Below are 13,644 nucleotides of genomic sequence, written 5' to 3'. Positions count from 1 at the left end.
GAGGACATCGACACCTCCTTGCAAGAACATAACATCGTCATCTTCCCTAATTGGGATATCGATGTAACTGGGGACTGTGTGTAGATTTGATATTCCATAGACACTTCCTTCTTCAGAGAAAGCAGGATCAACCTACCTAGGGTTAATGCTGCAGATTGATTGGCTGATTAAATGACCGTTTATCATGTACACAATATATGTTTAATATTTTATGCGCAAAATGTTTGTTGACCTTATAAGTTTATTCATGCTTTATTGAGTATTGTTTTTATCCTGCTGGGTGACTAGCCACCCTCCTCATCAGTTAGAACTGATGGGGGAACTGGTTAAAAAAAAAAAAAAAAAGAAAAAAAAAAAAAAAGAGTATTTTTCTGTCTCATCACCACAAACTACATAATATTAGGTTGGTGCAAAAATAATGTTTTTTGATGTTCAACTATATATAAAGACGACATTATTTTTACACTAACCTAATTGTTTGAAAGTTTATTAATATACTTATTTTCTTTACAATTTATGCTTTCAAATTCATTAAATTAGCTCTCTCTCTGTGATGAAGTGGTCATTACTAACCAGCTGTAGTACTCTACATGAATCATCACCTTGACTTCAGTTCTGCGCTATTCTGAGCAACACAACCATGCTAATGTCCGCGATGTCCTTCACGTTGTCTGACATTCTTGTTTTGGGTTTTCCACGTCCTTTTTTGCCAGGGGTTGTATCAAAGAGCAGATTAAGCCGTTTGCCTCAAAAATTACAATTTCCTATCATTGATGTTGTCCAGCACTTTTCGGCATGGTCCAATCTTCTCTAGAACGCATTCATTTCTAAATTTCTCCATCCAGTTTACACACAGAAGTCTATGCTCGCATCACAATTCAAAAGCAGCAATTTTCTTCTTGTCCGTTTTATTCAAGACCCAACATTCTGCTCCGTATGTTGCTAGTGAGAATACCAAAGCTTGCAGCAATTATATATATTTTGTTTACCTCCCTCCTATGATGTGATGATGTGACAAAAGGATCGGAAAGTGGAAGTTGCGTAGAGAGCATGCACTGGATTGAACAAAGTGAAAGAATCTGGAAATGAAATTTTCCATTCAAGATGAAACGTGACTTCTTTGAAGCCAATGCTACAACAGTTCTCATTAGTGTTCGGATGATTCATTAGAATCAGGAATCGAGAAAATCAGAACATTTAGGGTATCAGAATCAGTAATAGAATCGAAAAACATTGTGCCTATTTTCCAATGCCAAAAGCGATTCCTTTATTGTTTTTATTGAAAACTTAATTTTCCAGTGCTTGCCTAATGAAATGAAATAAATATTTATTGATTTTAAACTACCAATAAAATTAAAAAGCTATAGGTCACACCCAGGGTTTTATATTACAAATGAAAGTCGCATTTGCGAATGATTTTTTTTCCAAGTGGCAACTAGAAATAATAAAACATTTATCTTTTGTCAATTGTGTTTTTTCACGGAAAATCTTTTGAAGCTTATCACTGAATGAAAAATGTTTTCTTAATCTATTTTTTTTAATAAAACGAGCAAAGTTAAATTATTTAAACAATAAAAGTTTAATAGAAAAATATATATTTTTCTTTTTTCCAAAGGCTATTAAAAAAATGTGAAGAAATTTGAACGTTTATACATTCAAATCTCAACATAAAATTCGGTGTATATTTAGAATTACACTTGCTAAAAAAAAAAACAAAACCAAAAAACAGAAAAATCTTTATGGACGTATGTACTCATCACGGAATGAAGATGTCATATTTTAAAAATCACATGGGCTTGGCTAGTAACTTTTCTATTTAGCTAGTAAACAAAAATATTTAGTTGTCAAGGGTTAACTGAAGATAAATTTGTCTGTAGAGCCCTGACACCCATAAGTGAATTTTTATATTTGCAAAAATATATGCACATATTACATGAATTTTTGCAGCTATCACCCCACAAAACAAAACAACTCTATGCTTAGAAATTTAAAAGTATCGGAATTGGTAATTGTATCGGAATTAGGAATTAAGGACAGAATTGGTAATTGTAATGGAATTGAGAAAAATATTGGAATCATCCTATCACTAGTTCTCATAAACAGAATTAGCAACAAGACTTTTAGCAAACAACTGGAAAGGAAGTTTGAAAGTGCAAAAGAATGCTAAAAGCTGACCTCAACATTTTCTGGGAGCAGCACTCTACAAGGGAGAAACTTTATGAACACTTTCCTCATATCTCGTCCTTGATCAAAGAGAGAAAATTAGATTTGTTGCTTATGACACTTATCTCCTTTGCATGGCGGGAGGATATGACAAAGCGGGATTCCTTGAGCCAACGTCCCAAAGAAAGAGCACTCTGGTCTGCAAAAAAGTGATAGGACAGTCCTGTTAGCATTCCCCAGCAGGGGCGCCTCAGGTGACTAGCAATAAACTAACCTCTTGTCACAGGGAGAATGCAAGGTCCAAACAATCTCAACAATGGCCTATACTCTTTTGGCTTAGGTGTCGAGTGAAAAATCCCTGGATGAGACACACACAATATATGTATATTTATATAGCTTCTTGTATTTTCAGTTGTTTTACATTTGTTTTATAGTGCATTATGTTTGTGTTTTGTTTGACTTCATGGGGGGGGGGGCGGGCAGTTATGATTTTTTTTTGAGATGTAGGAAGATTGATTAGAGTCAACATTATGCATAATTGATCGGTGAGATAGGGTTGTGCTTGTGTAACCAACGTAACTATTAGTTTTTGGATTATTGTAAGAGATATCCATTCCCAGGAGGTATTTAAACCTATAAATTAAAAAAATAACTGTCCCTGCACCCCCTCTGAAGTCAGACAAATCCTATTCTAAAACACAGAGATAACACATTATGAAACAAATATATATTTAAAAAAGTGTAGCCAGCAACAATTGTTGATTTTTAAGACTCATCATCAAATGAGAAGTTGGAATCACAACCATTACTTATATATATATATATATATAGCAATGCAAAAATCAAATTTTATAGTGAAGTGAGACAATTGTTTCTTGATCAGCCATATTTAATAAAGGAAGATACTACCTAGATTTAAAAATCAGTCTTCTAATGGGTACAATATACTATTAATCGTTAAAAATCATAAAAAAAATGATTTTCTAAAAAAAAACTACTTAAATGATTTTTGGAATATGACATTTTCATTCGGTGACAGTTACATACATCATAATGATTGTGCATTTGTTTTTCAATTAGGTTGAATTCTGGATAAAAACTAACATTTTTTTTTTTGAAGAATTAACAGGAAGTAGAAAAAAAGTATAACTATCTTTAGAATTAATTGTTTTAGATTTTGCCTTAATTGTAAAATATATAGGCTGCTCTCACCCTTAGACATGATCTAAAAAAATCTCAAATCTAATAGCACTGTCAGTCAAGCTTCAACCTCTGTTCCATCACCACAATGTCGCATATCTATGCCTGTTAGAATGTACTGTGATGAACTCATAGTACTTGTGCTTCCTGGACGTACATACGCTGAATTAACCTGACAAGCATCAGAAAGTCACCCTTTCACTCTTGAGGTCCCTAGATGCCAGAAAGCCTTAATAATTTCTTCCTCCAAATTGCTAGATTTTGTAATTTCCTCCCTGTTTCCTGCTTCCCTGACTGTACTAACCTACAGAAGGTTAAATGTAATCTGAACAGACATTTTGCTGCTCAACTCCTAACAATCCTCTGTTAGACCTTATTTGGAATGAAAAAGGGTAAAAAAAAAAAATCATTTGCAATAATCAGAATTTTCAAGTTTGCAAATGACAAATGTAAAAACTGGCTCGTAACAGCAATAATTGTGCTGATGGAAATCCATACACAAATAGTAAAAATTTGATTGTGTGCTAATTTTAAGTAATACCTTCATTTGCTTTCGTAAAAAGTTTTGAATAAATAAAATTTGGCTTTTTTTTTCTTTTGTACATGATTATTTGTTTAGCACTAAAATGTTCATTCGACATCGAGGCTGCGATATGTTCCAACGAGACATTCCATCGCTTCATCTTTTATCAAAAGTTTGCTGGCGACTTGTAATTCTTGGAAACCATATTTGCTTTCTTCTTCAAATTCAGCATCAAATTTTAGTAATCTTTGGATCCATTCCTGCAAGAAGAAATATGTAATTTGGTTTGAAGTAAGCATATTTCAGTGAAAGAGAACATGTATTAGTGAATAAATGACAAAAGACTATATTCCAAAGTTCATAATGTTGACCATCTTATAATTTATTCCTTTAATTCAGTTGACTTATACAATTCTTGACAGTATCTGTCTCATAGCACAAAATCAATCACTTAATTAATATATCAATCAGTGAATCTATTTTGCCCTTAACTCATCAGAATAGCAACAATCAATCCGTCAAAAGGAAATAAAGTGCACTTTGACATGATTAAAATCCGAAAATTGGAAAGAAACTATAAAGTCCTTATAATTCAATTGGGAATTGAAAAGCTGAACTGTTTGGGTTATCAGAAATGGAAAAATTTGTGCCTATTTTCTGATGCCAAAAACGATTATTTGTTTTATTTTCTTATTTGTTTTTATTAAAAACTTAATTTTTTATGGCTCATATTAATAATGAAATGATAAATAGTTATTGATTTTTAACTACTAGTAAAACTAAAATCTATAAATCAACCCCACACGTATATTTGTATATTTTTACGTTTACAAAAATATATGCACATATTACATATTTGAGGGGAGAGAGGCGAGGGTCCAAAAAACTATATTTAAAAATAAAAAATAGAATTGAAATCGAGAAATATATATATATATATATATATATATAATAAATGACAAAAAAACTATATTCCAAAATTCATGATGTTGACCATCTTATAATTTATTCCTTTAATTCAGTTGGAATAAATAGTAAGTAAAAATAAATTATAAGATTGTCAACATCATGAATTTTGGAATATAGTTTTTTGTCAGTTATTCACTATATTGCTCTGTAATTACATTGAGCTTCTTAAATAAGGATTGGTATATATTATAAGAATATGTATTTCTACAGAAATATATATATATATATATATATATATATATATATATATACTAGCATGGGTACCCAGCATTGCCTGGGTTGACATGAAGTTCTGTTTGAAACACACCTGTATACTAATCATTTTCATCATGGACAATGTGGATACCCCCACAACAAAAATAAAAGAACGAATGAAAACATGTAAATATAATCGCCCCCCCCCCCAAAAAAAAAAAGAAGTATGTGATACCCTCTCCACCAGATATTTCGACAGAAGGGCTACAAAGAGAAGAAACTATTCTCCGGATATTGAGCACCGGAAAAAAAAAAAGAAAAAATAATTAAAAATAAATCATTACAACTTTTGTTTCAATAAAAATAGCAGCAAATGCCCGTGCAATCACAAAAAAAAAAAAAAAAAAAGATCTACCAAAAATGAATTCCAAAAACAATTAAATGACATTTTTCATCATTTAATATTTCTACTGTAATCTCCCCCCCCCCCCAAAAAAAAAATTTCAATTTGTCATATTTTGGGGTTCGTTTTGTTTATAAAATAATTCCTGCCCCCACCCCAACCCACCCACCACCACAAAAGTTTTTGTATTTGTCATGTTTTATCCCCCCACCCCCTCGATCGCCAAACTTGAAAAAATGCTAAAGATGACATGTCTGGTTGAACGCTTTGTGGCCAAAAAGTGAGTGCTCATTTTACGTTAAATTTATATAGAAAAGTTATCCCCCACGCTAAAATGCTAATTTTTATTTTTCAAAATTTCTTCTTTCATATTATTTATAAAGACTGCTTAAACGTACTAGGCCACAAAAACCAGGTCTTAATTTTTGGGGGCAATGTCAAGTTTCTTTCCATCTCCTCCAAAAACTTTAAAATGACGACTTTTAATGGTTTTCCGTGGTGCTGAAAATGAATATTACATTTAAATTTGGGGCAGATAAGTAGTTTTCATGATATGAAAAAATTACTTTTTCAAAAAGTGGGGGATCACTTTCCTATATAAATTTAACGTAAAATGAGCACCCACTTTCTGGTCACCTAGTAATTTCTTCGTATCATAAAACAAATTTAACAGATATTCGTTTTTAGCATTCCCGAAAATTGGTGCGTTTTTTTTTTTTTTACTAAGAGATGTGTTCATTTTTTCATCTCATAATTTAGGACGCTAATTATGCTGTTAGTAAGTTTACAAAAGCATATTTTTGTTTTTCGTTCTTTTTTCATTATAGAACTCGTAAATTTGTTAACAGGTGCCTCTGCAGTTTAACATTTCACAAAAATTCTGTTTACATTAGGAGGCGGTTAAGTAAACTACAGAAGGACATGGTAAAACTATACAAATTCTATAATTAAATACCCACCTAAAAAAAAAAAAAAAATGAAAAACAAAAATATATTTTTGTAAACCGCTCGTGTAAGCTTACTGACAGCATTATTTACATCCTAAATGATGAAAAATAAACGAATCTCTTAGTAAAAAAACAGCACCGGTTTTCGGTGGTGCTGAAAACGAATATCACAGTTAAATTTGTTTTATGATATGAAGAAATTATTAGGTGGTTAGAAAGTGGGTGCCCATTTTACGTTAAATTTATATAGGAAAGTGATCCCCACCTTTTTGAAAAAGTAATTTTTCATATCATGAAAACTACTTATCTGCCACAAATTTAAATGTGATATTCGTTTTCAGCACCATCGAAAACCAATAAAGTTGTCATTTTCAAGTTTTTTGAGGAGTTGGAAAGAAACATGACATTGACCATTTTTTTTCTAGGGGTTAAACGGCATTGGGTCATGTCATAAAAATTGAGCATTTTTAATTTAAGATATTAAATAAATTATAAAGAAAATCTGTTTTGCAGGCAATCAAACACACTTGCTTTGGTATAATTATTATAATAAATCCTGGGCAACACCGATTAAATTTTATAACAAAAAGAGCAGAGGATGATGGATTTTGTTCACATGTGTCTCTGACTAACTCTGCCCTCGTGAGGATGCAAGTAAATGAGGACATTAGTTTTAATTATTTTTCTCTAACAAATAAAAAAAGGTTACTTAAAAATTAAGAATAAGTGAAAAAAAATTTCCTCCGAATTAAAAATAAAAATAATAATTCAACTTAGAATAATATTTCGAAATGAAAACAAATATGTAATAATGTGCTCCTTTCAATTAAACTATCAGTTATTTCTCCTTTTGGTTTCCCGGTTTTTGGTTTGAAAATAAAACGGTTTCAGATTTCAGATAAAATCAGTTAAATCAAATATAACTTGAAATTAAAATAAACTAAATAATTAATTTTTTTTTAATTAGTACAGTTGAAACAAAGCTATTATGTCGAATAAGTAATGTCATCGAGGTAATTATTTAAATAGATTTAATTTAATGTGATATGTTAATGACCATAACTCAATGTAAATGTGGTTTGAAGAATGCTATATATTGAAAGTCCGTATACAATATAATGTCTCCTTTGACAGAAGTATCCTAACATGGGCATTAATATTTCTTAACCAGGAGAGGTGTACACACATTTGGCCTTTATATTTCTTTGGTCATTGAGAGTTGTACACACAGACACACGAACGCTACTACTATATATATATATATATATATATATATATATATATATATATAGAATATCTGCCTCAGAATAGATAAATTTCATGATCAAAAGTTTCATACCATTTTTATGTCTCTTACATAAATTAAAATCAAGACATAATAATACTAAATCTTTTGTCTAGAACACTTATTCCAATTTTAATTACAATTCAACACGTGATTTTGTTTCCAGAAAATATCTACAAGCTTAAGCTTAAATAGACTTAAGAATTCCAGGAACAATGCAAATCTAACCAATTTAAATTTTGAAATGGGTGGTTGTACTTATATTATACCCTCTAGAACCCCTCTAAATGAATTGAAATTTGGTAAATTTTTTTTAATTGATAACGAATACTTGTTAAAATTTAAAAAATCCAACAAAAAAAATTTTCACAAATGGCTTCCACCACCTCTTTGTTCAAAACTAAATTAAACTAAATATATCCAATATGGATCCTCTCCTCTTGTATACAACTAATGACTTTGTTCCAAAATTCATCATGATCGACTAAGCATTACTTAAGAGCGAATCCTATGCATAAATATACGTGAACATAGACACATACCAAACTTTATATAACATCAAAATCAACTCAATATGGGAACATAGACAATACAAGACAGCAAACAGGACATGCCCATAAAGTGTTAGATATTTCTAAGATAGAATTTTATAACTTTGATTCCTACATGACTGAGGATTTTATAACAAAAATAAATCTGACTTATCCTGATATTTTACTGCAGTTACACGTGATTGTCATCATAAAAATCTAACAGTAGTTAAAAATTCAGATCAGTTTCTTTTCAAATGTATAAGATAGGGTAATCTATGAAACTGCAGTAAAGCATTAAAGTAAGCCATGTGTGAAACTATGATGCATTGTGTGCGATGTAATTAAAAATTATCATTGTCTAGAATTCAACCTAATCAAAAAACAAAAATACAGAAAAATATTTATGATGTATATAGCCGTAACAGAATGAAAATACCATATTCCAAAAATCACATAAATTAATAAAGTATTTTTTTAACAAAGAAAATCAAATTTTTTGAGGAAGCGAGATATATCCACCATGTTTTAAAATGGTTTAAAAATCAAGGAAGACAACTCAATATATATAGATTTACTTTTTTTTTTTTAGGTATGATAGGATATTCATTGGGTTAACTTTTTCAAAAAGGTCCTCCATATTGTTTTCCACATAGTACAGTTTTCTGGTTGGAGCAAGGTCAGTACATTTAACTAGGATGTGTTCCACTGTGAGCATCTCTTGGCATGGAATGCATTCTGGTGCTGATTCTTCATTGAGTATATATGTGGGTTATATTGGTGTGTCGTATGCGTAGTCGAGTCAGTATTATATCTTCTCAGCATGATCTTTTAGTGTTTGGACATTGTTCCTTAAGTTTAGGTTTTATAGAGTATAGTTTGCTGATTTCATGTTGATTCCATCGTAGTTGCCATTTTCTTTGCACGTGTGCTTTTATCTGGGGTCTAAGGTCAGTATTGAGGAATCTTATAATTGTCAGTTGGAAGGTGTGAAGATATATTAGCAGCTGTATCTGCCCTGTCATTGCCTTTGATTCCTACATGACTGAGGATCCAGAGTAAAATAATGTTTTTGGTGGTTGAGAGGATATTGATTTTTTCTAGTAACTTTATTGTTAGTGGATTCTCTTGTTTTTGGTTTTGTATAGATAGTAAGACTGATAGAGAATTGGTGAGGACGATGAAGTTTTTGGTAGTTTCCTCTGAAATTATGTCAAGTGCCAAGTCGATAGCTATAGTCTCTGCAGTTATTATAGATGCTTCGTTTTTAAGTTTTTTCTTCATTGTGGTATTATGGTAGGTTGCTGCACATCCAGTGTAAATGTTGCTTTTTGACCCGTCTGTGTAGAGAAAGGTGTAGTCTGGATATTGTAATTTTAAATGTTGGAGTTCATTGTGGTATTCAATAGGGCTTGTGGTAATGTTGAAATCCTCATTGTGGAGGCTATGAAATATTACTAATCGCTAAAAGAATTTCATTTTCCTAATTAAAAAAAAAAAAAAAAAAACTTTGATCAATTTACGTGATTTTGGGGAATATGACATTTTTGGGTTCGTAACGAGTACGTACATCAAAGATTTTTCTGAATTTTGTTTTTATTAGGCCGAATTATGGATAAGTACCAAATTATCTTTTTATTTCTCTTTTTGCAATTTATAAATCAGCGATATTTATCAAAGAAAATGGTTAATTGCAAGGGAGATAATTCCAATGGTCTATTCAGGATTATCGCCCATTGATCGTATTTTTTTCCTTTCTAAATCTGTAAAAAATAAATTGATCGGTTGTGACAGGGTTTCCCAAACTTCAGGACACCATGGAGCTGCTGAGCAGAGCAAAGTTTTTTTCACAGAGCACTAACAGGATAATTTCTAAAATAAATATGAAAAACATGAATTTCAAATTTTGGCTTATACTTGTTGATTAGTTGTTGCTGTTCGTGATTTTATTATATTTCCATGTTTACAACCATTTTTTTTTTTTTTTGATTAATCAAAAATTATCCCATTTTTGTTAATATCTTTTTTAAAAATTTAAATGAGAACCATCATAAAACTCTTTACACCTGTGGTTATGCATCATATCCCTTTCCAGTAAAACGGATCAATAATTAAATGTCTGCAGCCATTTAATTTTTCCATTTAAAGCATTTAGTCCTCTTTAAGAAAGGGCTTACAAAGCCCTTCAACCTCACTCACGGAGCCTCAGGTCTCTGTGGAGCCCACCTTGGGAAACGCTAGATTAGGGCATAACTGTGGTCTGTAGATAAAATAAAATTTAAAAAAAACAAGATAATTACTAAATCTAAGAAATATATATCAGCCATTTTAATTCGTTTTCGATAGAATTTATATGTTATAAATGGCAGATTTGTAAAATGGTTATTATGAAAAATACTAAACTCTTTAGCCCATCAAAAACGTGCAAAAGTTACAGACAGTTCACTTAGGATGAGTGATTTATGTCAAATTAATATTTTAATTCAATTTATGCTGATTTTAACATACAAAGTTTCAGCCAGATTGGATCAGTAATTTCAGAGAAAACTTCTAAAATAAATGTGGTATTGTGGTGACTAATACCTATGAATTCCTAATTGTGCATCAAATGGATACCATAATACTGAGTTCACTGCACCTTATAATAAATGTCCATACAAAATTTCAGTCAGTAGTTTTCAATAAAATTGGAACAGACAGGCAAAGAGAAACATAATTTAGATTATTATTTAATATTTGGTTTGTCTAATTACTGAGTTAATCCGTAATAATTTTACATTTAACTATTCCATCGTTTCTAGCGGCATATTAACGTGATTCTTTAGGGTTTTGGTGAACTCCAAATTTTTGATAAATATTTTTAAAATAAACAAAATAATAAATAAATATTCCACATTTTAGTGGAATTTTATCTGATTCAAATGTAAAACTATGAATTCACAACTTTGTTCCAAATAATCCAAGAAAGCATTTTTAGATATCCCTCATCAGATTAAATGGCTCTTTTTTATTGGGGAATGGAGGGGGGGGGGTCACTAAATGAATAAGTGCATCAATTTTTTAATTTCTATTTTCCTCATTTTTAATATCCTTTCTTTCTTTTTATTTTTTAATCTTTGTAGTGACTTTTTATGACATCTGTTCGTTTCTGATGAGCTGCATGGTTGCATAAGGGTTATATTTTCCATCATGACAGTAAAATATGTGTAAGACAATACACTAGAACCCTGGGATATGGTGGCCCTAGGATACGTTTTTTTTTCAGGTTACAATGTGGAATACAATGTTTTTTCGGTCCCTGATTACGGTATTTGTCCCGCGTTACGGTGTTATTTATAATGTTATTTGATTATATACATGTGTATTATATATTGTACTGTATTATGTTACTAATTTTTAATGCCGTATCCAGAGGTTCTACTGTAATGGAAAAAATATTAACATTCATCTATATCATAAACAAAAAATTATGATTGTGGATTGATTCTGTCTTTTGGTTATTGGAATCGAACTTACTAATATATATAATTATAATTAAATGATAATTATTCTTTTATAACTATAGACACTAGTCTTTCATGCTTACACAATAATCAGTGTACCGGTCGGGAGATTCAAACCCAACCACAACTATTTGCTAAGCCATTACCTCCAGGCCACCAAACAATTGCCACAAAAATGAAGGAAATTAATAACTAATAAATGCTCAATTCAGATGCAGACATTAGACAATCCAGAGTGTTCAAACAGAAGTCGTGAACGTTCCATGTTACTAATTGCTAGTTGATTGCCTTTTAGTTTATAATTTCCAGACAGTGCATATCCTTAAGTATTCTTAAAGAGGCTTATATACAGGGTGACCAAAAAAAACGGGCCCCAACTCTAATTAAGCCCCGCGTCTTAGTGTTTTGTCCGAATTAAATGAAACTTTGGTCATAACTAGTTTATTATATTCAAAACATCACATCAAAACAATAGGGTCTTTGGCCTTCTTTTCTCCGTTGACTGTAAAATGCTCAGAAAAACAATTGAATGTCCTGCTTTTTTTGGGGGGGTCACCCTGTATATGCCCTGAGATTTTGGTACTGGATTTCTTGGATATTTTATAGTTTTATATTAATTCTATATTTCAATTCATTACGAGTTAAATATATAACATTAAATGTAACAATTTAAAAAAAAAAAATGAACAAGGTCTTATGAAGTTTTTTTTTTTTTTTGCCTCAATCAAATATATTCAGCTTTTGCTTTGTATTATACTTTGCATGCTTCTACACACTGACATTTCGACATGTCTGCATATGCAAGTTCAACAGGTGGGATTACCAACAAACAAAGTTCTTCTAAGGATTTTAAAAATCCAGGCTCTTACCTTGGATTCGTACTATCAACTCGTTATACATTGGACTATTTATTTTAATTTGCAGAATGCTAATTCATGGACCTTGGAAAATCCTATAAAGTTTGGATTTTTCTGTTTTCTTTTCAGTTTTTTCTTTTGTTTTCTTTCTCCCTCACTACTTATTTGCATTTTCAGTTTTCTTCTCTAACCGCCCCCCCACTTTTTTTTCACCACTCCACTTTTATTAGTCTCCTCTCTTCTATTTGCTTTTCCTTCTGATTTTATTTGATTTCTAAGCTAAATATTCTTAAGCTGGTCTTTGGTTTATTATTGTATAATACTAGCTTTATCTTCTCTTCTGATGAGAAGCATTTAGCTTCGAAATGTCATCGCTTACAGAGGTTTGTTTCCTTTTCTTTTTATTAATCTGATGATATAATAAATTTTTATGCAGTCTTCGTTTCTTATCTTATTAAATATATATAGGTTAATCATTTACTTGAAACATACTCGGTTTGCATATACCAACTGTAATAGATTAAAAAATTCTTTCTCATAAATGAAGTTTTTTATTAACGAAAAAGATCTCTTTATATAAATTTTGAAAAAAAACTCAATCAATGCCTTTTTATTGGGTTCCAGAGCTTATATAATGTAGATTAATAACATAAGTTGTCTAAAATGGTGATTTTATAAGTTTTTTAAGGTAAACATCTGAAGAGTATGTGACTAAATATGCAGTAATAACATAATTTTGCAGACTTGTTAGTTACAATACGAAACAATATTGCAATGGATGGATACCTTTTGAAAAGTAATTAATGACCCACTGAGAAAACTTGATATTTGGAGAATTATCATACTACATATATATATATATATACATATATATATATATATATATATATATATATATATATAGCATAATATACAAAATTTGCTAAACATTTACAAAGAGGTTTCATCAGTGTATAATGCCTTACAGTCAAACTGAAAAAAAAACAATAACCCTCCAATATCAATTTAACAAATTATACATTCAGAGGTCTCATAGCTCAATAATATTAAACTAACAAAAGAGATGGTG

At 30.6% G+C, this 13,644-nt stretch overlaps 1 protein-coding gene across 3 annotated transcripts in view; it reads right to left on the bottom strand.

Annotated features, from left to right (window-relative positions):
- Positions 1–3,034: 3,034 nt before the first annotated feature.
- Positions 3,035–13,644, bottom strand: part of LOC145243911 (alpha-tocopherol transfer protein-like) — a 43,199-nt gene continuing 32,589 nt past the window's right edge. For 2 of the 3 annotated variants that reach the window (XM_080107021.1, XM_080107023.1), the window contains exon 8: positions 3,615–4,146. In XM_080107021.1, coding sequence (XP_079963147.1) covers positions 3,994–4,146 — 153 coding nt within the window. In that variant the 3' untranslated portion in view covers positions 3,615–3,993. Of the gene's footprint in view, positions 4,147–13,644 lie in introns of all 3 variants that reach the window. The other variant, XM_080107020.1, reaches the window with a different exon arrangement.

This window comes from Euprymna scolopes, chromosome 22 (genome assembly GCF_053919585.1).
Source record: "Euprymna scolopes isolate OS-2025 chromosome 22, ASM5391958v1, whole genome shotgun sequence".
Lineage (NCBI taxonomy): Eukaryota > Metazoa > Mollusca > Cephalopoda > Sepiida > Sepiolidae > Euprymna > Euprymna scolopes.
The sequence above is the reverse complement of the archived record's forward strand: the minus strand, read 5'-3'. Positions and strand labels throughout refer to the sequence as shown.